The sequence below is a fragment of the Aspergillus pseudotamarii genome, assembly GCF_009193445.1.
Source record: "Aspergillus pseudotamarii strain CBS 117625 unplaced genomic scaffold BDV38scaffold_17, whole genome shotgun sequence".
In the NCBI taxonomy this organism is placed as follows: domain Eukaryota; kingdom Fungi; phylum Ascomycota; class Eurotiomycetes; order Eurotiales; family Aspergillaceae; genus Aspergillus; species Aspergillus pseudotamarii.
The window spans coordinates 190,845-216,274 of NW_022475031.1; the positions used below are offsets into that span (position 1 = coordinate 190,845).

The 25,430-nt window shown below is 47.9% G+C and overlaps 12 protein-coding genes across 12 annotated transcripts; 5 read left to right on the forward strand and 7 right to left on the reverse strand.

Moving 5' to 3' along the window:
* Positions 1-584: 584 nt before the first annotated feature.
* Positions 585-1,974, forward strand: BDV38DRAFT_270017 (uncharacterized protein; the record flags this gene model as incomplete). Its single annotated transcript, XM_032057073.1, has 5 exons — positions 585-602; positions 804-808; positions 960-1,202; positions 1,271-1,436; positions 1,549-1,974. 5 exons carry the CDS (start codon positions 585-587, stop codon positions 1,972-1,974), a joined length of 858 nt encoding a protein of 285 aa, XP_031915209.1.
* Positions 1,975-2,483: 509 nt separating this feature from the next.
* On the reverse strand, positions 2,484-4,650 carry BDV38DRAFT_291548 (uncharacterized protein; the record flags this gene model as incomplete). Its single annotated transcript, XM_032061769.1, has 6 exons — positions 4,555-4,650; positions 3,987-4,494; positions 3,829-3,925; positions 3,079-3,771; positions 2,693-3,019; positions 2,484-2,639 (listed from the first exon to the last, which is right to left on the reverse strand). Exons 1-6 carry the CDS (start codon positions 4,616-4,618, stop codon positions 2,484-2,486), a joined length of 1,845 nt encoding a protein of 614 aa, XP_031915210.1. The 5' UTR covers positions 4,619-4,650.
* Positions 4,651-6,414: 1,764 nt separating this feature from the next.
* BDV38DRAFT_281315 (lipase family protein) lies at positions 6,415-8,202 on the reverse strand (the record flags this gene model as incomplete). Its single annotated transcript, XM_032059512.1, has 3 exons — positions 6,415-7,399; positions 7,459-7,603; positions 7,689-8,202. The coding sequence occupies 3 exons, from the start codon at positions 8,200-8,202 to the stop codon at positions 6,415-6,417; spliced, it is 1,644 nt and encodes a 547-aa protein (XP_031915211.1).
* Positions 8,203-8,604: 402 nt separating this feature from the next.
* On the reverse strand, positions 8,605-10,179 carry BDV38DRAFT_242891 (lysophosphatidic acid acyltransferase LOA1). The gene is made up of 3 exons (XM_032054155.1): positions 9,999-10,179; positions 9,688-9,925; positions 8,605-9,632 (listed from the first exon to the last, which is right to left on the reverse strand). The coding sequence occupies exons 1-3, from the start codon at positions 10,027-10,029 to the stop codon at positions 8,885-8,887; spliced, it is 1,017 nt and encodes a 338-aa protein (XP_031915212.1). The 5' UTR covers positions 10,030-10,179; the 3' UTR covers positions 8,605-8,884.
* An 822-nt stretch (positions 10,180-11,001) lies between these two features.
* BDV38DRAFT_242892 (aminotransferase) lies at positions 11,002-12,546 on the reverse strand. Its single transcript, XM_032054156.1, has 2 exons — positions 11,480-12,546; positions 11,002-11,416 (listed from the first exon to the last, which is right to left on the reverse strand). The coding sequence occupies exons 1-2, from the start codon at positions 12,503-12,505 to the stop codon at positions 11,243-11,245; spliced, it is 1,200 nt and encodes a 399-aa protein (XP_031915213.1). The 5' UTR covers positions 12,506-12,546; the 3' UTR covers positions 11,002-11,242.
* Positions 12,547-13,335: 789 nt separating this feature from the next.
* BDV38DRAFT_291550 (uncharacterized protein) lies at positions 13,336-15,061 on the reverse strand (the record flags this gene model as incomplete). The annotated part of the gene is made up of 4 exons (XM_032061770.1): positions 13,336-13,440; positions 13,495-14,228; positions 14,259-14,342; positions 14,974-15,061. 4 exons carry the CDS (start codon positions 15,059-15,061, stop codon positions 13,336-13,338), a joined length of 1,011 nt encoding a protein of 336 aa, XP_031915214.1.
* A 234-nt stretch (positions 15,062-15,295) lies between these two features.
* Positions 15,296-17,001, reverse strand: BDV38DRAFT_281320 (MFS transporter; the record flags this gene model as incomplete). The annotated part of the gene is made up of 4 exons (XM_032059513.1): positions 15,296-15,819; positions 15,877-15,924; positions 15,986-16,775; positions 16,879-17,001. 4 exons carry the CDS (start codon positions 16,999-17,001, stop codon positions 15,296-15,298), a joined length of 1,485 nt encoding a protein of 494 aa, XP_031915215.1.
* A 700-nt stretch (positions 17,002-17,701) lies between these two features.
* On the forward strand, positions 17,702-19,133 carry BDV38DRAFT_242896 (putative alpha/beta hydrolase). Its single transcript, XM_032054157.1, has 6 exons — positions 17,702-17,994; positions 18,065-18,104; positions 18,160-18,284; positions 18,353-18,548; positions 18,611-18,911; positions 18,965-19,133. The coding sequence occupies exons 1-6, from the start codon at positions 17,777-17,779 to the stop codon at positions 19,003-19,005; spliced, it is 921 nt and encodes a 306-aa protein (XP_031915216.1). The 5' UTR covers positions 17,702-17,776; the 3' UTR covers positions 19,006-19,133.
* Positions 19,134-19,288: 155 nt separating this feature from the next.
* Positions 19,289-21,289, reverse strand: BDV38DRAFT_281322 (MDR family MFS transporter; the record flags this gene model as incomplete). Its single annotated transcript, XM_032059514.1, has 5 exons — positions 19,289-20,100; positions 20,157-20,337; positions 20,404-20,739; positions 20,801-21,082; positions 21,140-21,289. The coding sequence occupies 5 exons, from the start codon at positions 21,287-21,289 to the stop codon at positions 19,289-19,291; spliced, it is 1,761 nt and encodes a 586-aa protein (XP_031915217.1).
* Positions 21,082-23,771, forward strand: BDV38DRAFT_291555 (putative C6 transcription factor; the record flags this gene model as incomplete). Its single annotated transcript, XM_032061771.1, has 4 exons — positions 21,082-21,919; positions 21,973-22,000; positions 22,108-22,494; positions 22,545-23,771. The coding sequence occupies exons 1-4, from the start codon at positions 21,507-21,509 to the stop codon at positions 23,769-23,771; spliced, it is 2,055 nt and encodes a 684-aa protein (XP_031915218.1). The 5' UTR covers positions 21,082-21,506.
* A 200-nt stretch (positions 23,772-23,971) lies between these two features.
* On the forward strand, positions 23,972-25,002 carry BDV38DRAFT_242899 (class I SAM-dependent methyltransferase). The gene has a single exon (XM_032054158.1). The coding sequence runs from the start codon at positions 24,086-24,088 to the stop codon at positions 24,956-24,958; it is 873 nt and encodes a 290-aa protein (XP_031915219.1). The 5' UTR covers positions 23,972-24,085; the 3' UTR covers positions 24,959-25,002.
* Positions 25,003-25,374, forward strand: BDV38DRAFT_242900 (uncharacterized protein). Its single transcript, XM_032054159.1, has one exon. It carries the CDS (start codon positions 25,081-25,083, stop codon positions 25,288-25,290), a length of 210 nt encoding a protein of 69 aa, XP_031915220.1. The 5' UTR covers positions 25,003-25,080; the 3' UTR covers positions 25,291-25,374.
* Positions 25,375-25,430: the final 56 nt, after the last annotated feature.

The window sequence follows — 25,430 nt, forward strand, 5'->3', positions numbered from 1 at the left end:
AGTGGGATCGGCGGTGGGGGACGTACACTATCTACTCGGTACCTAGCGAACTGTTTTCCTGCGAGAACTTTGGGACTGTCCTCTTCCGGAACGGGGCTGGCTCAAGGCCCGCTTGTTGCTCAGTGATTGATTTATCCCGGAGCGTGGGACAAGACGATGGTGCGTGTGCTGAGCACTTAGTAATTATAGAGCCAGAGCTGAACTGATCCAGGGTTAGTTTGGGAGTAAACTATCATCACTGAGTCTAGCTACCACTTTGAATAGTAAATTAACTAAAACTTATAATACTAAGCCTATTTCATTATTTAATAGAGACCATAAAATATCATTGCCCCTCCACAGTAAATTTATAATTAAAACCTATTTCCCTAGCAGTAAATCATTGGTATATAGTATAACCCTGTAGCGTTTCAACTAACAAAGATCAACCCACTAAATGGTATAACCTCTTACTACTTTGGAGTATATTTTCTGTGGCGGCAAATGTAAACCATGTTCTCAGCATTGAATCGATGTGTAGTTTGTTTCCCACGTATATTCATGAACAAGAGGGCTATACAACCCGAAAGGAGACGAAAACCGTGATGCACTCCCGCGCCCAGGTAAGACCATCACTTCGCAAGCCACAACCTCATGTCATGCTAACTACTGATTCACGATAAGTATATGTATAGCGTCGGGAGGGAGCATGATAAAATCGTTCTTCTTCAGTCTTCCCTTTTGATGGGATTCTGGCATTCGGATGTGGAAGAACATATGGAACCTTGGTATTGGACTGGCATTGCTATAAACCTGTGTCAAAGATTGGGTCTGCATCAAAACCCAAATAGCTCTAGAGGCACAGTTACATTTAGGCAACAGTGCTTATATCGTCCACTCTGGTGGAGCTGCCTTTATCGAGACCGCTGGCTTGCGTTAGGTTTGGGGAGACCATTGCGGATCAACCTCGATGATTGCAGTACTCCCACACCACTTGCAACTGATTTTCTTTATGATATAGACTGTGTCACTGGGCCAATGTCTTCTGCGTACATACCAATTGAGATGCCTACGCTGGCAAATTATTGGGTGACCATGATTGAGCTGAGCAGGTTATTGGGTACTCTACTTACCGTGAACTACCAGACTGTAAGGGTCAAGCCGTTACTTCATCAAGTCGAGGCCCTCGAGGAAGAGGCTCTACAATGTGAATTACCTAACTAGTATGAAACCGGCCTATGCAAGCCAGTGAGATTTCACTTGTATCATATCCATCTACATTATCAGTCAGTGAAGCCCGTTTCTCCACGGTGATAGGAACTAACCTCTGTGACAGGGCCATGCTGATTACATTTTACCGTCCCTTCGGAACAGAAATACCAGGAGGTCTTCGCGTCTCCCAACAAGACCACTGGCGAGAACAGATGGCCCTCAAAGCCCACTCTGCCGCCTCAAAGGTGAACGACATCGCCGAGATGATTGCCCAAGAGGAACTCCTTCAATATGCAGGCCCTATGACGTGAGTAGCTTGATGGGTTGTTTTGATTTCTACTTAACCTCATTCTCCAGCTCTCCGCAATGCTATATCGGCTAACACATCTGGAATGGACCACCCCTTTACTCTTCTTCCCTGCCATGCAACTGCACCTTCTCCGCTGTCGTTTTGACAACTCTTTGTCTGAGTATCTCAAGCGCCACAAGCTCGACATGTTAATGCTGATTATGGAAGAGCTTCAGAAAACCTATGCTGTTGCGTCTATCTATCGTGGAATCTTCAGCAAGGGTATTAAGCAAATATTTTCTGCGGGTGTACCAAGAACGGTTTTGACTGAGCCAGCGCCCGTAGGGATCCCTGCCAGGGAACAATCGGCAGCGTGCGAAGGACCTGCGCTTGAGAGGTCCCAGTCCCAGGATGAACCAACTACAAAAGTCTTAGACGCATTGATAGACGAGGCTTCGTTATTCAGCTTTAGAGGTTTATTAAATCGACAATAAAGCTGGTATATCGACATGTTTTTACGCCTCTGGTGCCCAGTTTTACTAGCGATTACCTGATCTCCACTGATATACCTAGTTTAACCTAGATGGTGTATGAGGATATAGACCTTATATTGGGGCTTGAAAGATGTCGATCGACATAGCATATTTTGACACGCCTCAGTAGACCTCACAGTTTGAGACCATGGTATTTTGTACAGGCCGCAATCTTAATATATAGCCAGTCTACAGCTCGAGAATAAAAAAAAGAACTCCAAACGCCCTTAAAACGAATATACAGCTTCTTACGTTACTCCTGAAGGTTTCCATATTTCAGGTCTAAACTACTGATTTATAAAGAATATATATGGTGTGGTTATGGAGAGAAATATATGGGATAGTTCGCTTCAATATATAACATCATTTAATCTATTGACGGCAACAAAGCAATAGTGGATTAAGTTTCCTAAGTAATTAAGAACATTAAGGAATCCGATCGTACATATACCACTCCCACAGATAGTAATTTAATTGATGTATGCCAAAGCGAGTCCTGAAAGAGCAGCTTTACCGCTATATATAACCGTCTTGTTTCCACCCTGGAGATCTGTGCGGTACAATGACCCTCCTAGATCGGTGAAGTAAATGTGTTTGTTTACCTTGTCTAAGCGTAGACCGATCGCCTGTGAGTAAAGGATATTAGCGACGTTTCGGACCGCCGAGTGGGAAAATATACCTCATGCAAGTGCCTCGTTAATATCGTGAATTTGGCTGCATTAGAATCCCCAGTCTTGGGTCCAACATAGCCACGATTAATTGAATTGCCAAGAGGGTACTCGCCTCTGTCAGTCCAATATAGGAGTTCATTCTCCGAGTCAACCTCCAAGTCGATCGGCTCGGGTAGGTTTTCAAAGAGAGTTTCAATATCTGAGCGCGTGGAGGCCTTTGAACCTGCCGGCAAGGTGATGTCTGCCCGGAGGATCTTTCCTTGACCCGACTTGCTAGAACCCTTCTGAGTCCAGTAGAACTTGCCGTGTTTTAGGTCAACGGCAATTCCCACACACTGAAATTGTAAAAGTTCTGTTAGCCATGGCCTCGCTATACACACTAGATGTGTCTTACCCATCTGCTCTGGTCATCTTTATGGGAGAGATGGTGATAATCACCAGTCTGGATGAGGATCTCATGCTGGCTACCATTAAAATCGACTCTATGAACCCTCATTCCTTCGCGATCCGAAAAGTACAATTTCTGGTGTGTATGGTCAATGCACAGTTGTTTTGGTGTGTGTACTGCTCCAGGTGGAACGACTGTCTTGATATCAGAACCATCTAGGTTGCATGATTGGATAGACCCATCGTTTTCAGAGGGTATCCCCATATTTGTCCAGAAGATCCGACCATGACTGACACTAATATCGACTCCATCAGGCCCTGCAAGGCCATCGACTATCTTTTTCACATTCTGACCATTGGCCGAAGCAGTGTAGATTTTGCCAGCTGTAAGGAAACTGTCGGTGACATTTTCACCCAACCCTATATCAAGGACATAGAGCGTTGGTGCGGCCAAGTTGTCGTGATGACTGGCATTATCAGCAGCCGATTTCGTCGTGAAACCAGCCGGATAAAGCCCTCCATTTCCAGATTTTGCGCCTAATCGTCCTTGGTTGACGAAATTCTTGCGCAGCCAGTCTACCGTATTTGCGCTGTCCAGGTGGCGTTCCTGAATATAGTTATCCTCAATAAAGGCTACTGTGTCGAGGCCAACTGCATCCATCATGCTACAGGGCCCTGCCGTGCCGCCAAACATTTCCATCTATTTAGCCCACCAGTTAGAGTCTAGCATCACTAGACGGACGTTGAGAGGGCTTACCCATAGATTATCGATCTGTTCTGGATCACTAACTCCTTCTGCCAAGATCGTTAGAGTCTCTCTCTTCACAGCTGCCCATAGACGGTTGATGATGAAACTATCTGCAGGTTAGCAGTTATTCCAGGCACCTGAGACGGCATAGAGAATGACAAGCTTACCCAGTAGATTCCTTGCGTGCGACGGCTGGCACCAGCCCAATTTCCCGGTGCTTATAAACAAGGAAAGGGAAAATGTCATCGTAAGTATGGGTGCTAGTCATCAGCTCTACGACCCTATTTCCCGGGGGCATGGTATAATGGACATTCAGGGTGCGCCGTTTAGCCTCATCATCCATTTTGTCAAGCATCAGCCGTGACTTGTAGGATGATGAGTTAGATCCGAAAATGCAATCCCTTGGTGCTTTCTCCGCAAGGTCACCAAACGTGGCGATTTTTAGATCAAGCTTCTCTGGAATAGCTTCGATCACAAACCAGGCATCCTCCACAGCACGGTCCAAATCTGCAAATGCAGCATATTGTCCCGGGACTTGCTTGTCACCAAGGGTCTTAGCAAAAGTGGCAAGGTTGTTGTCAATAAAATGAACAGCAGCATGCCGCTGATCTGGACTCGGATCTCTGATGGTTACATTGTAGCCTGCTGCAACCCAAGTACAAGCAATTCGACGGCCTTGACAGGTATATTAGCGCCGAATACAATCTTTCCACAGGTGTGAAGGCTCAATCCTACCGAGCGTGCCGGCACCAAGCACTGCTACATAGCGATTACCGATAGTAGGTGGTTGCCACGCCATCCTGAGGAGGGTTAAAGGTAGAAAACAGAGAGAGTGTGTTTCTGTTACGGGTCAGTTTATTGAATATGCTCTAATGATTTTGTACTTGGGTTGGGGGTATATAAAAGCCATTAATTAATCCGCGGTCCAAGGTTCGTGCGTGACGTCAACCTTTGAGGGTTTGCCGCGGTTCAACATTGACATATTTGCCCTACAACTGGGGAGGGCAAATCGGGTGATCTCGTCAGTGGAGAATATGGTTCGTTTTTCGATTTCATTAAAAGTATAATAGAAACCAAAAAAAGGGAGGGGCCCCGCTGGTCATATCCTGCAGATTCCAGCCCATAGTGGTATTCACTTTCCCAGTCTGGAGGAAGCGGGATATCACTGGAGTGAAAGAGCGGATTCTGCTCTCCGAAATCCTCCCAGCAGGGAAAAGTGCTGAAGTGCGTGGGTTCTCCATAGACAGAAGGGCAACTAGGGGGGAGAGATGTATCATCCGAGACGCTGCTGAATGGAATGAGAGGCAGATGCAGCAACACCAGCCTTCTCTTTCAGAGGATTCCCACCTTCTTGTTGTTCGGGCTGCAGAAGTTTTTGTGCCGTCAGTTCAAACTTCTTACACATCCCTAGGACATAATCTAAATATGTGCCCTCTTCTTCGGATACTAGTGCAGATATAAAATCCGTGACCTGATGAATTCTCTGAAGGTCTGATTTATTCTGCTCATGATTAGGGTCGGTAAGAAGCTTTGCGAACAATGCCGCTGCAGGATAGTATGCACACCCTCTGGCCATCACACTTTATCTTTTTTCTCCTACATGGATTGCACGCCTATATGATTCGCAAAGTTAGGAGATACCATCAGCTGTTGCAGTTTGGCCTCACTTGCCTTTGCGTAACGTATGCCAGACCTCGTCGAACCGCTCTCCGAAAAAGCTGCGAACTGGTTCCATAAGAGAGCGGGGGTCAACCAGACCAGTTGTGCATGATGGCAACAACAACCTGATCCAGGAAGAGGATCCAAACCCGTATGCCGTAAAGTGCATCCGGTCACCAACTTCATACCCTACAAAGGGACTGGAAATTTATAAAGCCGGTTGGATGGGAACGAAATGATGTTATCTAAATAGTAGGAAGACCACTCTTGGAGCAATGTGTAACATACATAGGCGATATTTTTGAAATTCTAGTATGCAGACCAACATTGACAAAGTGCTTTATATCAATACAATATCTCTTGTAAAGATAGAAGTTGCAGTTTGATATACTATATACCTAGTCTCAATACCTTGTGGAGCAGGTCATATTCTACTATGAGAGCATTTTCTTATGGAAAGGAGGTATTGCCAGGATCCATTCTAAGTGAGGCGTATTGTTGACACAAAAATAAGTGTCTACCGACGTCTTGCAGGTTTTAGTCTAGTACTGCGGATGCCGGCGAAAATAGTGAGACGTCCGGCTGAATGGGACTTCGAGGTGGGAACTACGTTATGTATACTTGAATTGTTGGTCAAGGAGTATAGTTTTCACCAACCGGATGGACGACTACAGGCGTCAGTCTTAGAATATAATCGGGTTAGAAATTAGACCTGGCCAATGCATCCTACAAGTAGTCGAGGAAGAATGAATGATACATGGATTCAGCCTTGTTACAAAATGTGGGGTAGATTCGAGTCTGTTCTGGAGGGTCATTTGATGATGTACAGAGTGGATTTATATTTATATCTAAATTTAGAATTATAGTTTGTTAGTTTACGAGTTTCTACGTTTTATATTTGAAAGAGTGTTGGCTTAGAATGGGATTGTGTTGCATTTAAGGCTGATAGGGTGGTGGCAGTTGCGACCTGCGGGTGAGATGCTCTATCCTTTCTTGATACAGACCCATCCAGTGCTTTATGGGGTCTCCGAAGATGACATCGTGCATGATTTCGTTGGGGATTTGGCAGGCCTCGATTTCATCTTTCTGGACGGTGTTTGGGTCATGCGGGGAGTTGAGGAGGGGATCTTGGGATTGGTGTCGCAGGAGGACTACGTTCCCAGCAAGATGGAGTGTGGCCGGTGGCACACGCCAGATAGCGGGTTTATTTTGCCTGCTGACGAAGGGATATGTTCGACTTGTGCCGAGAGAGAACGGCGCCGGTGACATGTAAAGGTTTAGCAACGAGGTGATATAGGGTTTCTCGGCCCGGGGCACGGGGTCGCCTTCGTTAATGAATGCATAGAACATCGATTCCAGCGACGCCGGTGACTTTGTTGGAAACAGAGGTCGAATGGAGACTGGCGGTGCACCGAATGTCACGCAATGGATGCTTCCGAAGAAACTAGCCAGGTGCTTCAGTTCAGACGACACACTCGTTGAGAGCAGATGGCAGTATAGCAGACTGGCCACTGCTCCGCCAGCAGAATGGCCCGTCAGGGTGAGCGAATAGGACGCGCGATTGGGGTCTTCGGTTAGTAGATCGCGGAGATAAGCCGCGACGGAAGGGACCATTCTCTGTGCCACGGTGAGGAATCCCGCATGGCAGAGGTTGTCGGGGTCGTCGAGGAAATTCTCCGGGGCTGTTGGGAGCGTTTTCATGTTTACAGCCCAGTCGCGAAAGCTTTGGGTTCCTCGGATTGCGAGGACGATACTCTTTAGATCATCTGACGCGAGTGGCTTGATTACCATGGCCTTCGTTCCCTGGCGAATGTTGGCACTCACGTAGGGGTTATTGGTCGTGGTAAGTTCTACGGGCTTCTTGTAGGCTGAGCTGGAGTACTGGGCTGCTAGGCGGATGAGGGCGTATGATTGCGGTAGTCTATATTGTCAGCATGGTTCCACATGTATTGCTAAATAGAGTGGCTGGGTGATATATACATTTGCACTGGGGGAAGGTGAGCTGGGAGCCGGGAGTTGTGGTACAGATAGGTCTTTGAGAAGAAACTGGGACCGGCTGATGTCGCTTTCACTTCTCTCTGTGTCCCTGTCTTCGTATAGGAGACCTCATCGCCGTATGCCGTGACTAGGTATCCATTTTAGCATGCAGTGGGAATGAAAAGCAGACCTGACACCCCAGGAACTCTCAAGATGACGAAGGGTAAACATACCCATATCCTCCTTATCTCTAAACAACCCCTCATCCATAGAGGTAATCATATGATCCAACTTCCTCAGCATGGTCCCATAAAGATCCACACTCGAGTGTGTTACATTTGTCACATAGTCGCGCATCTGTTGCTCAAGATTTATCACAGAGCTCCGCGCCTTTAATTTGGAATCGTTGGCCTTGGCCTTGGTCTGAGAGATTGCATTAGAGAGATCCGCATAGGACCCATATTTTGCGAGGGAGCGTCTGGCTTTTTGTTTCCGCGAGATTGGATCTGGAATTCCATATTGGCTAGACGGCTCTATGGACGACCCCTCGGTAACCAGAGTCGTACCGGACAGACTGAGCGACGTGGTTGTGTTGTTGTCGTGAGTATAGATTGTTGATGGCGTGGACAGAGAATGTACGGTCGATGCTCCCGTGGGGATGGTGTATAACGAGGTGGAGCGTGTATGCCCTACGGAAGATGCTCCTTGAGCTGGTGGTAGTTTCTCTTTGCGACGTCTGAGCCCCATCTTGGCTGCTTGCTATGTCTTCCTCTTCATGATATTTGTATAATGTGGTGGCAGATCAATCCATGGGGAGAGTGTGAATCGGGACGTAGAAATTAAGCCTTACGGGGGCGGAGCTTGCTTATTAGAATGTCATTTTGTAGCGGGTTTTATTTAGCGGGGGGGGGGGGGGGTTTGTTGGATCTGCAGCTCAGCCTCGTTTCTCTTGGAGAGTGGGGGCCAAAGTTCATTGTTTAAGGGCAGACTAGGGCTGCCTTAGGTCCTTTTATAATAGAATAGCGACGATGGAGTCCTATTACTACTACTAGTGACCAGCGTGGAGAGTGTCAGGTGATGGCGGAACCCCTAGTCCTAGCCTTGCATGAGTTGTTTCACATCGTTGAGTATACGATAGTCGAGAGCATCGTCTACAAGCTTTTATTGGCGCTATCATGCAGGGGTCGTCGGGGAGATCCGGTCGGTCGAGAATAACTTCTCGCGTCCACACACACACACTCTCTCTCTATGCTTCTTCGTTGGCGCACCGGCAAGGGTGCTGTCTCACCTGCTGGTCTGTTCTCTGTTTTCTGTTTTCTTTCTCTTTCCCTTGTTCTAGTCATTGTTTGCTGGTTCGAAAGCTAGTATAGACTCAACCTACCGGGGATATATTCCCCCCTAGGTTGCTACCTCAGAATATACAATTTCATCACCATGTTCGTCGGGTCTTCGTCCACATTCGGACAAAATCCTTCTTCTCCGGAACGCCCAAGCCAACCCGTTTGACTCTCCCCAAACGCGCCAGAGAATCGGCCACATTGTCCAACAGGGCCCTCTCAGCCCGCGTCAACTCCGCATCCTCCGTGTCCAGGGACCCATACGCACTATCCTTGTCCAGTGTATCCAAATAGTTGGTGTCATACGTAGACTTCCGCGTAGTGGAACCGCCCTCTCCATCACTGCCACTCACCACCCCCTCGGCAATGCGCACCCGGATACAGTGCGTGGGTTTGCTGAGCAGCGTCCACAAGAAACTCACATAACTCCCGGGAAGGGGCGTCACTACGTCAGCCGGGGTATACCGCAGGCTAACAGGATAGATCTTAGTCTGCGGGGCCACGCTCAGCAGCGAAGGACTGGGAGGCAGAATGCCCCGCGCGTTGGTGGTCGTGCATTCGGGGAACGTAACAACGGGTCGCCCGGGGTATTTCTTGACCAAGGTCGCAAGATCCACCAAGCGTGCCTTCGGGGGTGGGCTGGCTTGCGGGGCGGCGAATGCACGCAGGATCGCCTGGAAGAGGGAGATCTGTTCGACCTTCCGCGAGTTCGGGTAGGACGCGGTGAAGACAGGGTCAAATATGGCGGCCAGGTAGACTGCGTCGATGGGAGATGTAAACGAGGAGGCAATGACGGAGCCCGGGCCGGGAAGACGCGCTTGGTGTTGCTTCGAGAGGGATCTGGGACCGGTTCTTAGCCCTGTAGGTTCGGTGACGTAGCCTCCACTCGACTCACCCTTTCCTCACACCGTCCACTTGAAGATCAATCCACCATATGCTGGGCACCCCGAGAATACACCACAAAGATGCCTTCTTCCCTAGCGATCCAATCGGAAGCCATTGTAGCACGAGGAAGTAGCTGACACAGACGAAGATAAACAGCGGAAGCCGGAAAAAGAAGAGGAAGACGCGTAACGGTAGCTGAAAGCCGGCGGGTTGCGGTGGAATAGGAAGGAAAGGCGCAATTCCCGACCCTAGACGGTCCCACTCCTAGTTAGCCTGACCGATTACAGGGGGCCAGCGATTTCACGAGATGCACACACACACCTCGATCTCGGAACTGGGTGAATTTTTCCATGTTTCAACGGCGATGTTGTCGTGCGATCACAGTACTTTTCATGTGGCCATCCCCTAGACTGATGCAACAACTGCAGGGTGCGGTTGAAAGGGACTGACAGCAAGCGGCGCTGGCCAGAGTCAGCTCGGGTCGAGGAATTCCAGAGCCTCGCGGTCCTTTATCGGATGGTGAGTTCGTCTTTCACATGTTCTCCGGCAGCCAAGCATTAAATGCATGCCCCGTCGCCTGAGGCAGCCATATGCCGCTAGCCGCATTGGGTCCGGCCAGCCCTGTAGATTTATATAAATATAAAGAATCTAGTGAAGGAATTTTCTCGTATCATTAACTATAGATAGATCTACAAAGCTATGCAGAGTGGCGGGAATAATTGGCTGTATCAAGCTGAGTAAGCTATATTTATGCTTTACTCCGTAAACTCTCTAGCAATCTAACTTGAGTGCTAAACAACCTGAACCGTGACTGTTTCAACTTTCCCCCAACCTGCTGTCCTCTCGCTCGGACAGCAAAAACAAGGAACTTAAGCAGTTAGTAATGTTTGGCCAACTCTTGAAGGGCTCAGCCGGATCCCTTGGGCTTATAAAATCCAAGAGAGGTATAGAATAATTCAGCAGTACGGCAGGAGAGAAGACGAGCACGGAGCTGAACTGGACTTCGACATATATCTAGAGCGTATCCAGGGAAAATCTCAAGATCGTTAAGGGCAAATATAAGGTTGTCAAGCCCCCTCTCGAAAGCTTTTACAATAAAGAGGATTCGGAAGACAACGAGCACGAGGGCAAGGACACTTAATTTGGGCGGAGATAGAGCAATATAACTATCTAATTGCAGCGTACTCAGCTTGATAAATATTCGGCGATAGACTTTCTAACCTGAGCATAGGTCAAAAAGTACCAACTACACCGGGAATGTAAATATACTGTCCATATGAGGAGAGGTTGAAGAATTATCTTATGTATCTAGTATAGAAGGTGATGATAGTCCCCGCTGTATGGTTAGGGCTTCATTCCAACTCTCCGCTTCAACCAGGATTGTTTGAGCGTTCTTCATATAAGGGTATACATAGGACTATACAGCATTTCTACCGCCCCCGATATACTGTCTTCTTCAACATACGTCTCAAAAGGTTTTGGAAACAAAAGGAAAATGTGTATCGTAGGTTAAGCGTGACTCATCTAGAGCTCGTATTATGGTAAAAAGAACATCATCCCATCGTTTATTCCCTCTCTGAGACCACAATACCCCACTCATGCTCGGTACGCCCATACATAATGTCGCTCAGCCAGCCCTTGATCTTATCAGTGACCTGCCCAGGGCCACCATCAGGTCCCGTAGGGATAGCGATATCATGCTCGCGGTGCCGAATCGCCGATACAGAGGTAACAAACCACTAGATCAATGTGAGCGCCAGAACAATTTTTAATCACACCTAACTAGTGAGAAAACAACTTACCGCTGTGCCCGCAGCAAAAGATTCCAGCAGTCGGCCTTCGGCCTCGGCCTCGATTAGCTCACCGATAGTGTACTTGCGCTCGGTGACTTCAAACTCATCACTGAGCCTTTCCTTTGCCAGCTCCAAGCAGCTGCGTCGGGTCACACCATCCAGAATGAGACGGTCATCTAACGGCGCCGTGATAATCTCCTTCTTGCCATCCTTACGGCGCCAGACCACAAAGAAATTACTACCACCCGCCTCTGTACACTCACCCTGATCACCGTATAGCCAGAGGATTTGGTGAAAGCCGCGTTGCATGGCATCTTGCGTGGCAAGTACTGACGGTCCATAATTCGCACCGACCTTGGCGTAGCCGAATCCACCAACCCAAGAACGTACCATATCTTCTGGGGAAGTTAGAAGCCTCATTCCACCAGGCGGAGTATCTTGTCGAGGCATATAGCTCAAGATAATGTACAAGACCGCCTGTTTAGGCTTCACAAGACCAATAGTCGGCTGGGTGCCGATGAGTGTCGGCCTCAAGTACAGGAAGCTTCCGGCTCTCTCCTTAGGGAGCCATTTCGCGCCATCGACCTCGAGGAGGGCGTAGATGAGCTTTGTTATCTCGTCGGGATCGGCTTGTGGCAGGGCGATACGACTCGCGGACATATTCAGACGGGCGGCGTTGCGATCTGGGCGGAAGACCCGGAGCTTACCGTCGTAGCCGCGGTATACCTTGAGTCCCTCGAAGCATTCGGTGGCATAGTGTAAGCAGGAGGCTGTGGGCATGAGATTCAATGGACCGTAGGGCTTTAGTTCTGGGTCTGACCAGCCTGTAGAGGCCTTCCAGGTTGCGACGACCATGTGGTCGGTGCAGATGGTCTCGTCGCCGGAATTGGCTGTTGCTTCGTCGGGAACATCGCGAGGATTGGTAGTATAGGTATAGGTCAGTTTGGAGGCGTCGAGGGGCTGCACGGTTTGTTTCTCGGGGAAGGCAGGGGCTTCAGGTTTGGTATTCCGTGACTCAATGGCGGAGGGAGCCATGATGTGTAGTAGTTGTAGTTATGAGGGATGCTTGGGAGCTGTACACTTGAGAAGAATGGACACTCCCCCGGTACTGCAGGATCACATATTTATAGCTCGTTATCCGACGCCAAGACAACAAGGATTTGACTACCACTCAGGATATCCCAGTTACGAGGTCACATAGAACTAAGGCATATACGAGTTGTGTAGATAAGTAGTATGCGGGCCCACATTTGGTGTAGGGCGTGTTTTCACGCCCTCTGAGTCTGAGTGACTTTGACCCACTTCTTCCATCCGGGGAGCTGAGAGACCAGTCCGAAATGTGGAGTAAGTGGGCTTGCAAGAGTCATTAAGTTATCCTCCAATAAATATCCCGCGATAAACGCCCAAGTAGGGGTTTTCCAAGCCTTTCTTCGTCTTCTGTTGGAAGTCTAGAGCATTTCGGTGAAGAGGTCGTGAGAATGACTCATCGGGGATTGCCAAGATGCGTATTTGCATGGCATACCTCAATAGTTGCTGATTATGGTACCTGGTCGGTTTTAAGTTGAGGGTAATTTAAGAAAATGTACGATTGAGTGAGACATGTTAGGGTCTGGCTAGATAAATACGAAATTAGGGTGGGAGTGTGGCTAATGTATATCCTGTTTGGAAGAGGCCGAATAGTTGCAAATATACAGTTTAGCGTCTGCTGCATCAGGAACGATTCAATTGAGTAGGATGCGAACACGAACTGGTCAGGCCGTGGAGGAGCCCTGTTCTTCTCGAAAAGCAGCCAGCTATTGGAGGTGGTCTACAATGGTCTGATTCTAGGGATCTTCAGAATCAAACATATGACGCCGTGCTTCCTGTTAGAATATTTCATCAGTAGGAACAATACTGAGGCGTGTCTGTTTTTCTGTATAGTGGCTCAAGTGCCGCGTCAGAGCTTGCGTATACGAATTAAAACCAGAGTCCTACACCTGGAGGTGACCTAATAAATCAGGTAACTCCGACCTCTCCTGGTGAACACCACCGCCAACATTGGTGTCACTCTGAAAGGCAGCCCGTGACAACATCTGAGAGAAATGATCCTTAGCATGACTATTAGTAGCGGAGAAGGGCACCATGGTTCGTGACTCGAGGTCAATCAAATAGGGAGGCACGGCATGGGTAATTTGGGCTGCAATCGATTCGGGGAATCCATGATCACCTTGCCAGTCAGCCATTGTCGAGCCATTGCGAAAATTCAATGCTAAATGGTCGCATCTTTGAGACCACGTCGTCATCTGGCGAGCACAGAAACCACAGCGAGAAGTGAAGTTGGTGGCTTCTACTTTCCATTCACTGATGATCGGGAGCGTATCGATGCGATGAACAAGGCGTAGATGTTGAACCACGTGGTCCTTGCGTCGAAACTTGCGTTGTTGGCCGTCACAAGCCCCATGATTGTGTTGTGTGAGATGCTCAGCCGTGGGATCCAACATGCTACAATAGACACAGTGTACTCGGCCTGTTGATGGCAACACCACTGCTCCACCAAATGGCATGCATACCCAGGTTACGAGGTTTAAGGGAAGCGACTTCTCGTGTCGCATCCAGTCATATTTGCTCTTGAATCGATCGCAACAAAATCTGCAGCAGAATAATCGAGGACTATCTTTTGTGGCTGATTTGTCTTTCTTCTCACGAGGCTTCGTCTTTCTAACACGATCATTGGTCTTATTCCGGGGAGGATTCGTTGCTGCCGCTTGATCTGCCAGAGCTGACTGTCGAGAGGAAGCAGTCACACCACTCTCAGCACTGGTCGTCGAAGCGGCTCGGGATCCTGATTGACGGTATGTTTGGAAAGCGTTGACAAATCCGGGATTGGATATGCCTTGCTAATGTTCAACTGCCGCGAAGCCTTGGCTTTCTAGCGACTTGGACCACAAATGCTGAGCCGCATCCCTGATGGCAGAAAATGGAGCAGGTTCGTCTTCTGGGTGCGATTTTTGCCAGCGCCTGAGGGGGTCTGAGGAGCTGGTACTTGTCCGGGATGAACATTGGCACAGCCCGTGTTTTATGTTTGTTGATCATGTATTTGCTCCTGCGGCAGGGAGACTTCGTTGCCCCTCCAGAAAATCAGTGTTGAATGGTGCCTGTCCGGTCTGCAGTAGCTCCCTCCCGTTTCTCGTTGCTGTGGATGTAGTCTTCTGTAAACAAGCTAGTTTCGCCATTTAGTAGTACAGATTGACTAGCGGAGGTCACATCGGAAGGATAAGACGCAACGGGGTCAAGAGCGCTAGAGAATGGGTAATTCATGATATCCCCATGAGGAAACAATAACTCTCCATTTGCAAAGATAGGATGAGGATCAGGTTCTGTGTGCACATCCTCTGGAGAGGCAACGGAAACATCAACAGTGTCAAACGGATAAGTGTTGGCGGGAGGTCCCAATAAATCAAACGGGTCAACCACTAGCAAACCCTTGTTAACTCAAGAATTTAAAGACATGGCGCTAGACATACGACGGGTGCTTGTATCTAGAGGACCCAACGTTCCCACGGTTGACCAGCTTGGGGATTCCGGTCTGTGGGGGAGGGGATGATGGTCCATGCCTTCGTGGGTCCTATTTCAAAGGCCTTACTGGGCTACTTGATAGGAGCTGCGGGATGTCTTGGGTTCCTGGTCCTAGCGCGTTTGTAATAAAAAGAGAAGAAAAGTGGGTTGGATTGATTAAATTATGTAATTAATTTCATTTCCGAACTATGATTCAAGAAAGCAAACTTTTAGTCTATGTCTAAGCGCTAAATGCCCAAATATTCATTACTCGTGAACCCTTTCATCCCTTCATGAGGTAGTATATCGCTGCGCCGCTCTTTGGGCGAATTTGCTATTTTCACGGATCCAACTTCCATACTTGATGAACACAAAAGGAATGACAGCCATCGCTATGGCAAAGAATCCCAATAACGAGCTAGCCCAATTAATACCTAATTTGGTATACATGGGCGTAGTGGCCAGGGGAAGACACACGGCAAAGATGGACCGTAATGTACTTGCCGCTGCCGCTGCCGATGCCGAATATTGCTTGTAAGCATCGGTAAGGTAATTAAGAAGCGCGATGAAGATCAAAAGATAGCCGAATCCGAAAAAAACCCCAGACATCATGGGCATGACAGGGTGAATAGAAGATCTTGACGACCATCCGAGCCAGAAGAGCGCAATGGGAATTGCGGGCGCTGCGACGCAGGCGAGTGGTAGACGGCGATACTCTTCCACTTTCGCCCATGCTAAGCCGTTTTTCAAGGCTTTGGTGTGATACGAGCTGTACAGGCAGAAAAGCACAAAGGCAAGGATTGACCCCGGCAGAACTGTAGATACTGTTAGGGTTTGCATCTTCTGGAGTGTGGATGGTGGATGTAACGTACTTGGAAGAAAGGCCAAACCTGCCACGCCTGGTGTCATCCCGTATAACCCTGGAGACAGACTGCTATTAGCGACAATTTCTGAAAGGTTCGACCATGAAGATGTGCGTACCTTGGAAAACGATGGGGTATGCTTGGAAGAACAAATACAATATGGAGTAGATCAAAGCCAAGTACATCGAACAACAGAACACAATCGGCTCCCGAACGATCATGGTGAAGGGACGACTGAGGACGACGCCAATGCTATCCGACAGTTTGGGTTCGTGCAGGTGAGGTTTGGCTGCTTCCGAGTCGATTTGGCTTTGACCCAAAGCCTTTTCGTGTTTCCGAGATAAAACTGGCATATACGTCTCAGGCATTACAAGGACGAGAGGAAAACCAACACCTCCGATGATAAAGCCTGCCCAGAATGTCCATCTCCAAGATACAGTGGAGATAAACCCAGAAATGATAGGTCCCAAGAGAGGGGGAAATGTCGTTGCGAACATAAATATCGACATCACCATTCCACGCTGGTGAGGATCGTTGTATATGTCGGAGAATAGGCCGCCCAGTACTGCGTTCGGTGCTGAACCTCCCAGACCACAAAGAAAGCGGAAGATCAGAAGAGCTGGAAAGGTTGGGGCCAATGCACATGCCATGGTAAAGAGATTATATATTGCAAACGTTGTAACCAAGATGGGTCTCCGGCCAAAGCGTTCGCTCAAGGGGCCAAAGATGAGAGGGCCGATGGCAAACCCGGCCATGTAGAGTGAAGTTGGGAGCACCATCTTCAAGTCATCTTGTGGGATATGGAAATAGTCGGCAATAGCATCATGAGCACCCGATGGTAGGGAAGAACCTAGGGAGCTGTTGAAGACGAAGTATATCCCTGCAACGACGATGTGAAGTTTGCGAGCCTTGAGGTACGGTACAAGTTAATTTACTCTCTCCTTCTAGAAATGACCTAAACCTGAATTGTGATATTACTAGGCTTAGATTCGAAGAAAATCTATGACTTACCGGAGAAAAGTCATACGGACGCACCATACTCTTCCGCGAGATTGACGGTCTCAAAGGGTTCTTTGGAAAGACATTTGGACTATCGCAAGTCTTGCGCAACTCAGAATCCGGTTGTGCGTCCATCTTGCATCTGAACCTGGTCACGCACTTCGTCTTTCAGAGTTGTTCCAGGCTCTACTCCCTATTTTATTTCTCAGGAGCCCGAGAAAAACGGGGTGGAGAACTCGGCCTTCGTTCCGAGTTCGCTGTGGCCGCTAGAGAAATAAGAGTCACAGGACATGGTGGACTAATAGTATTTAGCCATTATGACACCATGAACAACATCGCAACTGCTTATAAATACAGAACTCAATATGTTCATTTGATATCCCAGTAGACAGAGCTGGCGTTGCTTATACTAGTCGAGTACGATCTACGGACTACAGGCTACACACTCGAACAAAGATAAATCTGAAAAAGTTCTGAGAGGGCGGGTAAAAGAATACGACGTACGGAGTAAAGAAAAAAAGAGCTTTTTTTTCTTAGTGTGATAGTCAGACCCATCGAATTAATAATGCAAAAGGTATAGCGTAGGGCGCAAAAAATAAGAGTCTGCTTTCTTTACCCACGCCCTACGCTATACCTGACGCGGTCACTGGTTCAGCAAACCCTGATCTTCTCCACTATCGGCACTGAGTGGAGTCAACCATCAACTTGTGTCGGCAAAGGCTCAACCTTCCCGGGTCAAGTACCCGAGTCTAAGACTCCAGGTATCCGGTCCGAGTCTGACATATTGACCACCGCGAATTGTCATCTACTATATAATTTCTCGGCCAATTACAACTATCACTCACTTTAACTAGTGTGTGGGTCTGTCTGATACTCCGTACATTCTCCTCTAGGTGCGGTGCCAGTATCCATGCATACCCCATGGACCATGACTTCAAGACAGGCCAGGAACTACATCAGGTATATACATACGCCAGCAAGAACGAGAGCTTCGAGGGTCCCATTAGCATATGAATTGCACGCTCCTAAACATGCCAACCGTACACAATCAGACTTAACTAATCGGAACCCAATAATATTCCTGCATGGGTTTCTCGGGTCCAAGCGCGAAAACAGGGGTGTAGGCAAGTATGTCTCTCTATTGTGGACTGTTACCTGCCGACTATTTCAGTGTAGCGCTCACAAACTTATTTTTCAGGAGTCTTGCCCAGGATCTGTCGCGACAAGTCTTCTGTTTGGTATGTTTCACCGTCTGATTAACGCCTGGTATATAAATGATTGATGGATATTTAGGATCTTCGAAACCATGGAGATTCCGGTCACCACCTGAAGCATGACTATATGGAAATGGCAATAGACGTTGAACATTTCATCACAACCCACGCACTGAATAATGCCACATTGATTGGTCATTCGATGTAAGGAACCAACTTCAGCCGGTTGCCTCATTCATGCATTCCAACCACATATTAAATTTCTTCCTTAGGGGAGCCAAAACCGCCTTAACGCTTGCCCTTCAGTCGCCGGACCTGATATCCAAGGTCGTCGCTATCGACAACTGTCCCATCCACCTAGGCTTGACGGAAGAGTTCCCGAGATATCTCAGAGCTATGGAAGAAGTACAGGACGCACGAGTCAAAAGCCATCAAGAAGGGGACAAGATCTTGAGCAAACATGAGGAGGTATGTGCTACACTAACCTGTTGTCCCGAAACGAGATCTTCTTTTCTAACAATTGCAACTAGTCTCCATCCGTGCGATTATGGTTACTGAGTAATTTTGTTCGAGAACGGGATTCCCCGCATCTGAAGCTTCGTGTACCTTTAGATATCCTGACGACTGCTATCGGTCCACTGGGGGATTTTCCACACAAGGACAAACCTGTTCAGTTCCCCAAACCCGCGTTGTTCCTTCGAGCCCTGCAGAGTCATTATATACCAGAAAGCTCGTTCCCCGTTATTACGTCCTTCTTCCCTCTATCGCGCATTGTGAATATAGATTGTGGACACTGGATTGTTCAGGAACGGCCTGAGGAATTCAGACAGGGTAAGTTGGTACCTTGCAGCTCTTCTGCGTAAGACCTACTAATGTTCGAGTAGCTGTTGTCCAGTTCTTGCAAGAGAAGGATGAAGTTGATTAGCCTGTGAATTGCGATGCGACATTAGCTTTTTGATATCCATTTGTCTTCATCGGGGCATTCTGCCATGTCATGCTCCTGATTCCACGGCTAGAACTATAAGTTTTCAATAATACTTTATTTGAGTGGGGTTTTCTATACTACTTATAACTACCATACAAGCTTGAATGATTATTTTCCATCTTCCATTAACTCGTCCAGCCAAAAATAGCCCGCCTGTTACTCGACCCTGATAATATTGAAACTCCAAGCGGCATAAGTTCCTCTAATTCCAGTGGATCTCCGCTTAAGCGGCGATCTTGTCCTTCACATCCTCACTCCCAGTTGTTCCCTTGGTATTTTTCTCTGCCGTTTCCTCTGTGGTCAATGTTGCTGAGCGTGTAACCTGCGATGGTTCATTCCCTCTTAAGCTCCCTTCACACTTGCCTTCCTCAGAAGCCTGTTGACCATCTCTTTCTTTAGGCGGAAGGTTCTTTTTCACACTGCACCACTCCATGCTACAAGCACCCAACACAGAAAGACAAGCCATAATGAGACCAACCTGAAAGCACTTGCGTAGGGAGTCGTTATATGCCTCCTGAGCTACGGCATGGTCCTCAAATGGGACGCGATTAAAGAACTCGGTGGCGCCGGTACTCTGTATTAGCTGAGGGCTGATGCTAGGGATGCCAGCGAGACGGTACGCTAACTGGTTCAAGAGCACATTCTGGCCAACAGAGGCGAAAACGGCGCCGAAGAGCTGCTGACCAAAGAACATGAGAGATGCGCCAATGGCAACATCCTTGTGCGGTAGGACCGTCTGTGCGGCCATGTTGGGTGTCTGGGAGCAGAAGCCGATGCCGAACCCGTATATGATCTGGAATCCTATCCACTTGCCCTCCGAGGTACTAATTCCGAGGGTAGTGAGTAATCCAGTGCCAATCGCTGTGAGGCATGCACCGAAGATCATGAAGGGTGTGTAATAGCCAATGCGGGAGACTAATTGGCCAGTGATTACGGATGCCACAACAACGGGGATTAGCATGGGGAGCAGGTGGATGCCGCTATCGACGGCCGAGACACCTTTAATGGCCTGAAACCATAAGGGTAGGTAATACACTGTCATTTCTGGTGTTAGAAGGCCATTGTGTTCTCCGTTCAAAGTATGGACGTACCGAAGAGATTCATATGTGCACCGAGGCAGGAGCTCACCCAGAAGCCGGAAGCGATACTGCGCTGGGTGAAGATACGCGGTGGTAGTATGGCCTGTTCTGGCTTCCAGATCTGGATCAGGGCAAAGGCAATCAAAAGCACAAAGGCAAGTATAAGCAATGCTACAACACGCCCCTCACTCCACTAGATGCGGTCAGCTCTACTGGATCGAGGCAGGGAAGCACCATGAACAGAAGGGTCCAAACTCACAGCATATGTGGTACCACCCAATTGCAAGGCCAAACACAGGCAAACAACCCCTGGAAGGAGAGCAACCAGGCCCATCATATTGAGCTGCCAGAGCTTGTCTTTCAGGGGCATCCTAATGTGCGAACGGTCAGGTACTTGGAGCAAGATGGACACGAGTACCGTAACCACGCCTCCCAAGGGGAGGTTGATGTAAAAGCACCATCTCCAAGTGACGTTTGTGGTGAAGGCACCGCCAACCAGTGGGCCGGTCACCGAAGTGATAGCAAATACTGCACCAAAGAGGCCCTGGTACTTCGGGCGGTTATGCAGCGGAACAGCGTAGACGATGACGACAATCTAGGTGCCCCTGGGTGAGCAAGCCAGTGAGAGATAGATGGACGTATGATCCAGAACTTACGACGCCGGAGAGAATACCTCCCCCTCCTAGACCGGAGATTGCCCTGCCAAGTATGAAAGCGACCGAGTTTGGTGCGGCACCGCAGAGGGCCGAGCCCGCTTCGAACAGAAGGATGGATGTTAGAAATATGGGTTTGACTCTGAAGAGGGTGTATAGTTTTCCAAAAACTAGCTGGAAGGCACAATTAGTGAGCAAGTACGCTGTGCCATACCAGCCAATATCCCCCGCTGAGTTAAATTCGTTAGTTATCTGGGGAATAGCGGTAGAGATAATGAGGCGGTCCTAAGATAGTCAATTTATAACCATAGGAAGCTTGCCACCTTGGTAATGCTAACGCACCAGAGAAACTAGGAACATGCCAACAAAAATGGACATCAACAATAGGGCAAGCTTGAGACCTCTGGGATAGACAATGTCTTCTACGTTGGACTTGCCATCCTCCCGACTAGTCGGAGGTTGCTTCTCGCCGTTTAGTGAAGATTGAGCCATGATAGACACGGAACAGTTTGAACATGATAGAGAAATTATTGGGGTTCAGGTGGGTGAGTATTTAAAGAGCATGAGAATGCTGCTTCGCTATGCCGATACCGATTCGCTTCTCGGAGCACAAAAGTTGCATTTTCAACTTCCGAGCCCCGAGAAAGTCAACCTCTCTATCACTACACACCCTTTGGATATTTCCCACGCATTAATCGTGACTTGAACAATGAAGAGATCTGCAGTATCCGAGAATCTTGGGCCAGGCATTAATCGCAAGACCTACTCATGCTTGACTTGTCGGCAGCGCAAGGTCAAATGCGACCGTTGCACTCCCTGCTCCAATTGTGTCAAGGCCGAGAGGCAATGCAGCTTTATTCCTCCTGTGCGCGGGAAGCGAAAAAGAACAAAGCCTCCAAGAGAAAGTCTCCATGCCAAGTTAAAACGATACGAGGAATTGTTGAAATCCTACGGTGCAAAGTTTGAGCCATCGGGAGATTTTGATGACTCGGAGTCGGAAACAGCATCGCAGCCTGATGTTCAGGTGGATGAGGATGCTGTCCCTCCAAGCCAACGCCCCAACCTTGGAGAGACTAAACCAAGACTTATCATTGATAAGGGCACATCTAGATACTTTGACAGGTATGTTTGATACTACTTTAGTTTATGAAGTAATGGCTTCTAAAGTGTGTTAGTGCTCCTTGGTCTAACCTAGGAAACGGAGTAAGTATTTCACTTGGCCTTTCCCACTTCTTTCGCTGATCATGCATTAGCTTCACCATCCGGAGGTTGGTGATCCAATTGACGAGTCAAACACTCAAGACAATGAGCTGTTCTTCGAACCTGAACAATTTGATAAGCCCGACAACCTGGCAAACCTTCACCTCTCGCGCCAGATGTTATCAAAGTTAAAGGAAGTCTATCTTGATCGAGTTGACCCTATGATAAAAATCTTACATGTGCCTACATTCTGGATCTCAGCAACCGACGGGTTGAGTGATCCTCAAAGCATGCCCACAGACTTGGAGGCAATGATTTTTGCTTTCTACCTTGCGACAATCTCTGCCCTAAAAGAAGATGAATCCCAACATCTGTTTGGAGTACGGAAATCAGTTATGTACTCCCGATATAGACTCGCGGCTCGGCAAGCTTTAATAAATGCAGGGTTCCTATCAACGTCCAGTCCAACAACCCTTGCTGCATATGCATTATTCATGGTAAGTTGTAGCTACCAAACCTTTATATGATTTCTAGCTCACACACGAAGACGTGTATAAGAAAAAGCTACAAATGTGATACCCTATACGTTTTATCAGGCGTCGCTATACGACTGGCGCGCAAAATGGGGCTCCATCGGGATAGCTCAACTCTAGGGCTGTCTCCATTCGAAACGGAAATGCGAAGGCGACTTTGGTGGCATTTAGTTTATGTGGACTTCCGCCTAGCCGATGTGCTGGGGACAAAACCGTCGCTGGATATTTCCTGCAGCGATAACCAAATGCCTCTGAATGTCGAAGACGAGGACCTCCACCCTGACATGGTCGACCCACCACTGGGACGCCGCGGCATTACTACTACTACTCCTTGCTTGGTCAAATACGAGATTATGGGAAGTTTGCGTAAATTCTCAACATCATGCCCTAGTGAATTGCGCTGGGAGGCACTCTCCAGTCCGGATGTCACAATCATGAAAAAGGACAACATAATCAGCCACATTGAGGATCGACTGGAAGTGAAGTATCTGCGATATTGTGACCCGTCGAACTCGCTTCATACTATTGTATCAATCATGATCAGGTCATCAATATGCAAAATGAAGCTCTTTGCGCATAACCCACGACAATTCGCCAACGATCCCATGAAAGTGCCCCAAAGCGAGCGCAACATATTCTTTGCTAACGCTATGAAATTATTGGAATATGTCATTTTCATGCAAGAAGGGGCCCATGGTCTAGAAAAATATAAATGGCATTTTGGCACAAGCGTTCTCTGGAATGTGATACTCTACGTGCTCATCGAAGTTCGGCACCGAAAAACAGGGAATGACGTTGATAAGGCATGGAGGTTGATCGGAACAGTATTCTCGTATTACCCTCAGGTGTTTGACGAATCCCCCGGGCCTGTATATATAGCACTAGGCAAGTGGACGTTAGAGGTTTGGGACGACCACGTTGCGGCCTTGAAGGCAGACGGCCTTCCAGAACCATTGATACCCGATTATATCAATGCAATCGGTCACTCTCGACGGCCGGCAATAGAGTCACCATTCAGGGCCCAGATTCAAGCGGTAGCACCTGAACCTGCCACTCGGGAAACAATGGACCAGGACAGAATCCAATCTCTGAATCACGGAGGTAATCACGCCGATGCGGCAGCTCTCGACTTCTATGACCTCCCTAACCTCCTGTCTTTCGAGATGGACCCGAACGAATGGATCCAGTGGGAGCAGCTGGTTGCGGAGCAGGGAAGCTTCGCTCAAGATGATAGTATGTAATACTCTAGGGTCGGTCTTACCGTTTGAAGAATGGAGAATATCCCCGTTGAATGCTTCGAATATTGTGATTTCTATTAATACAACTCTGTGTCATCTTATTCTGAAGGTCATCTCAGACTTCAAGATTTTGCTGAGACTATTAATAGGTACTAATTACGTTAATTAGTTAAAGTTTAACTGCCTTATTCGGTAAGCGTGTCGGGAACCTGATTCGGAATAGTCCTTTTCTTCCTCGACCGTATATATAACCCTCGGTCATAGTCGAGGCCAAATGTTATTCTAGCCTATCCTATCGTTCCTAGAGAGACTACAAGATGTCCTCAACCCCAACTCAAAACATCTACGATGACCCCAAATTCTTCAAGGCATACAGCACACTTCCTCGATCACAACATGGCTTCGACGCAGCCCCCGAATGGCCGGTGTTGCAAGAGATGGTCTTGAAGAACAACAAACCACGCCATCATGGCATTGAGAACGAAGAGGTTCTGGATCTAGGTTGTGGTTACGGTTGGTTCACCCGCTGGGCTCGAAAAAACGGTGCCAAACATGTCAAAGGCATCGATGTATCGACAAAGATGATCGAGACGGCTAAAGAGTCCGAGAAAGACCTGCAAGAGAAAGGGAATATTCTGCCTTCTTATGGGACACTATGTTATGAAGTCGATGATCTCGAGACGATATCCTTCAGCACATCTGAGACGGACTCATATGATTTAGTCTACAGTTCGTTGACGTTCCATTATATCGAAGATTTCTCGAAATTGCTTCGGCAAATCCGACTTTGTTTGAAGAAAGGTGTTCCTGAAGATGGCTCTAGGAAAGGGGGAAGGTTAATCTTTTCAGTGGAACATCCCATCTGTACAGCCCCAGTTAATCCGGAACCTGACTGGAAGGTTCTACCAAATGAAGATGGCGAAGGAGTGGGTAGAAAGATTTGGCCTTTAAACACCTACAGTGATGAAGGTCCGCGCGTGACGAGCTGGCTCGGTGTTGATGGGGTCAGAAAGTACCATCGAACCGTGGAGACTTATGTTACTGCTTTGCTTCAGAACGGCTTCGTCCTGACTGGATTAAAGGATTGGGTTCCTTCGGAGCATGACGTTGAGGAGCATCCCGAATGGAAGGATGAAAGGCATCGGCCGTATTTCTTGCTCATCTCTGCTGAGGTTCATTCAGATTATTAGAATTGGATAGGTTTCCTTATATATATCTTGTGCATAATCTTCGAATTTTTCAATGATTCTCACTTCACAATTCGGTCCAATGTTCATGAAATGAACTATCCTCACGGTAATATACGTAATCGATGCCACAACTATTGATCCTGAACACAAGAAGGTCGATCCCAAGGTGTACAGAAGCAGATCGGATTGGACACTCGGTATTGTTACAGCTGCCAATGGAAGATAAGGTGACTAATAATGCATTAGAATGTGATCGCAAAGGAGACCTAATCTTGCTTACTTGTCCATCGGGAGTTATATCGATCGTAATAAGCTTGCTATTTGCTCCCTAGTAAAAATGAGAAATAGCGAGTGTCTTCCAACAACATCCTACAAATTGAAAGAGAGTGAGTGGTATCTAACCAGCAAGGCTATTAGACTTCGCTCAGACACTCAGTTTTGATAGGATTGGATTATTCATAATCATTCAATT

Coding starts and splice junctions, on each gene's coding strand:
- BDV38DRAFT_242891 (XM_032054155.1), bottom strand. CDS start 10,029: ATGGAAAAATTCACCCAGTTCCGAGATCGAG. Junction 9,926..9,998: donor CACCCAGTTCCGAGATCGAG/GTGTGTGTGTGC, acceptor GGGACCGTCTAG/GGTCGGGAATTGCGCCTTTC. Junction 9,633..9,687: donor GTGGACGGTGTGAGGAAAGG/GTGAGTCGAGTG, acceptor AACCGGTCCCAG/ATCCCTCTCGAAGCAACACC.
- BDV38DRAFT_242892 (XM_032054156.1), bottom strand. CDS start 12,505: ATGGCTCCCTCCGCCATTGAGTCACGGAATACCAAACCTGAAGCCCCT. Junction 11,417..11,479: donor CTTTTGCTGCGGGCACAGCG/GTAAGTTGTTTT, acceptor ACATTGATCTAG/TGGTTTGTTACCTCTGTATC.
- BDV38DRAFT_242896 (XM_032054157.1), top strand. CDS start 17,777: ATGCATACCCCATGGACCATGACTTCAAGACAGGCCAGGAACTACATC. Junction 18,285..18,352: donor ACATTGATTGGTCATTCGAT/GTAAGGAACCAA, acceptor TTTCTTCCTTAG/GGGAGCCAAAACCGCCTTAA. Junction 18,549..18,610: donor TCTTGAGCAAACATGAGGAG/GTATGTGCTACA, acceptor AATTGCAACTAG/TCTCCATCCGTGCGATTATG.
- BDV38DRAFT_242899 (XM_032054158.1), top strand. CDS start 24,086: ATGTCCTCAACCCCAACTCAAAACATCTACGATGACCCCAAATTCTTC.
- BDV38DRAFT_242900 (XM_032054159.1), top strand. CDS start 25,081: ATGCCACAACTATTGATCCTGAACACAAGAAGGTCGATCCCAAGGTGT.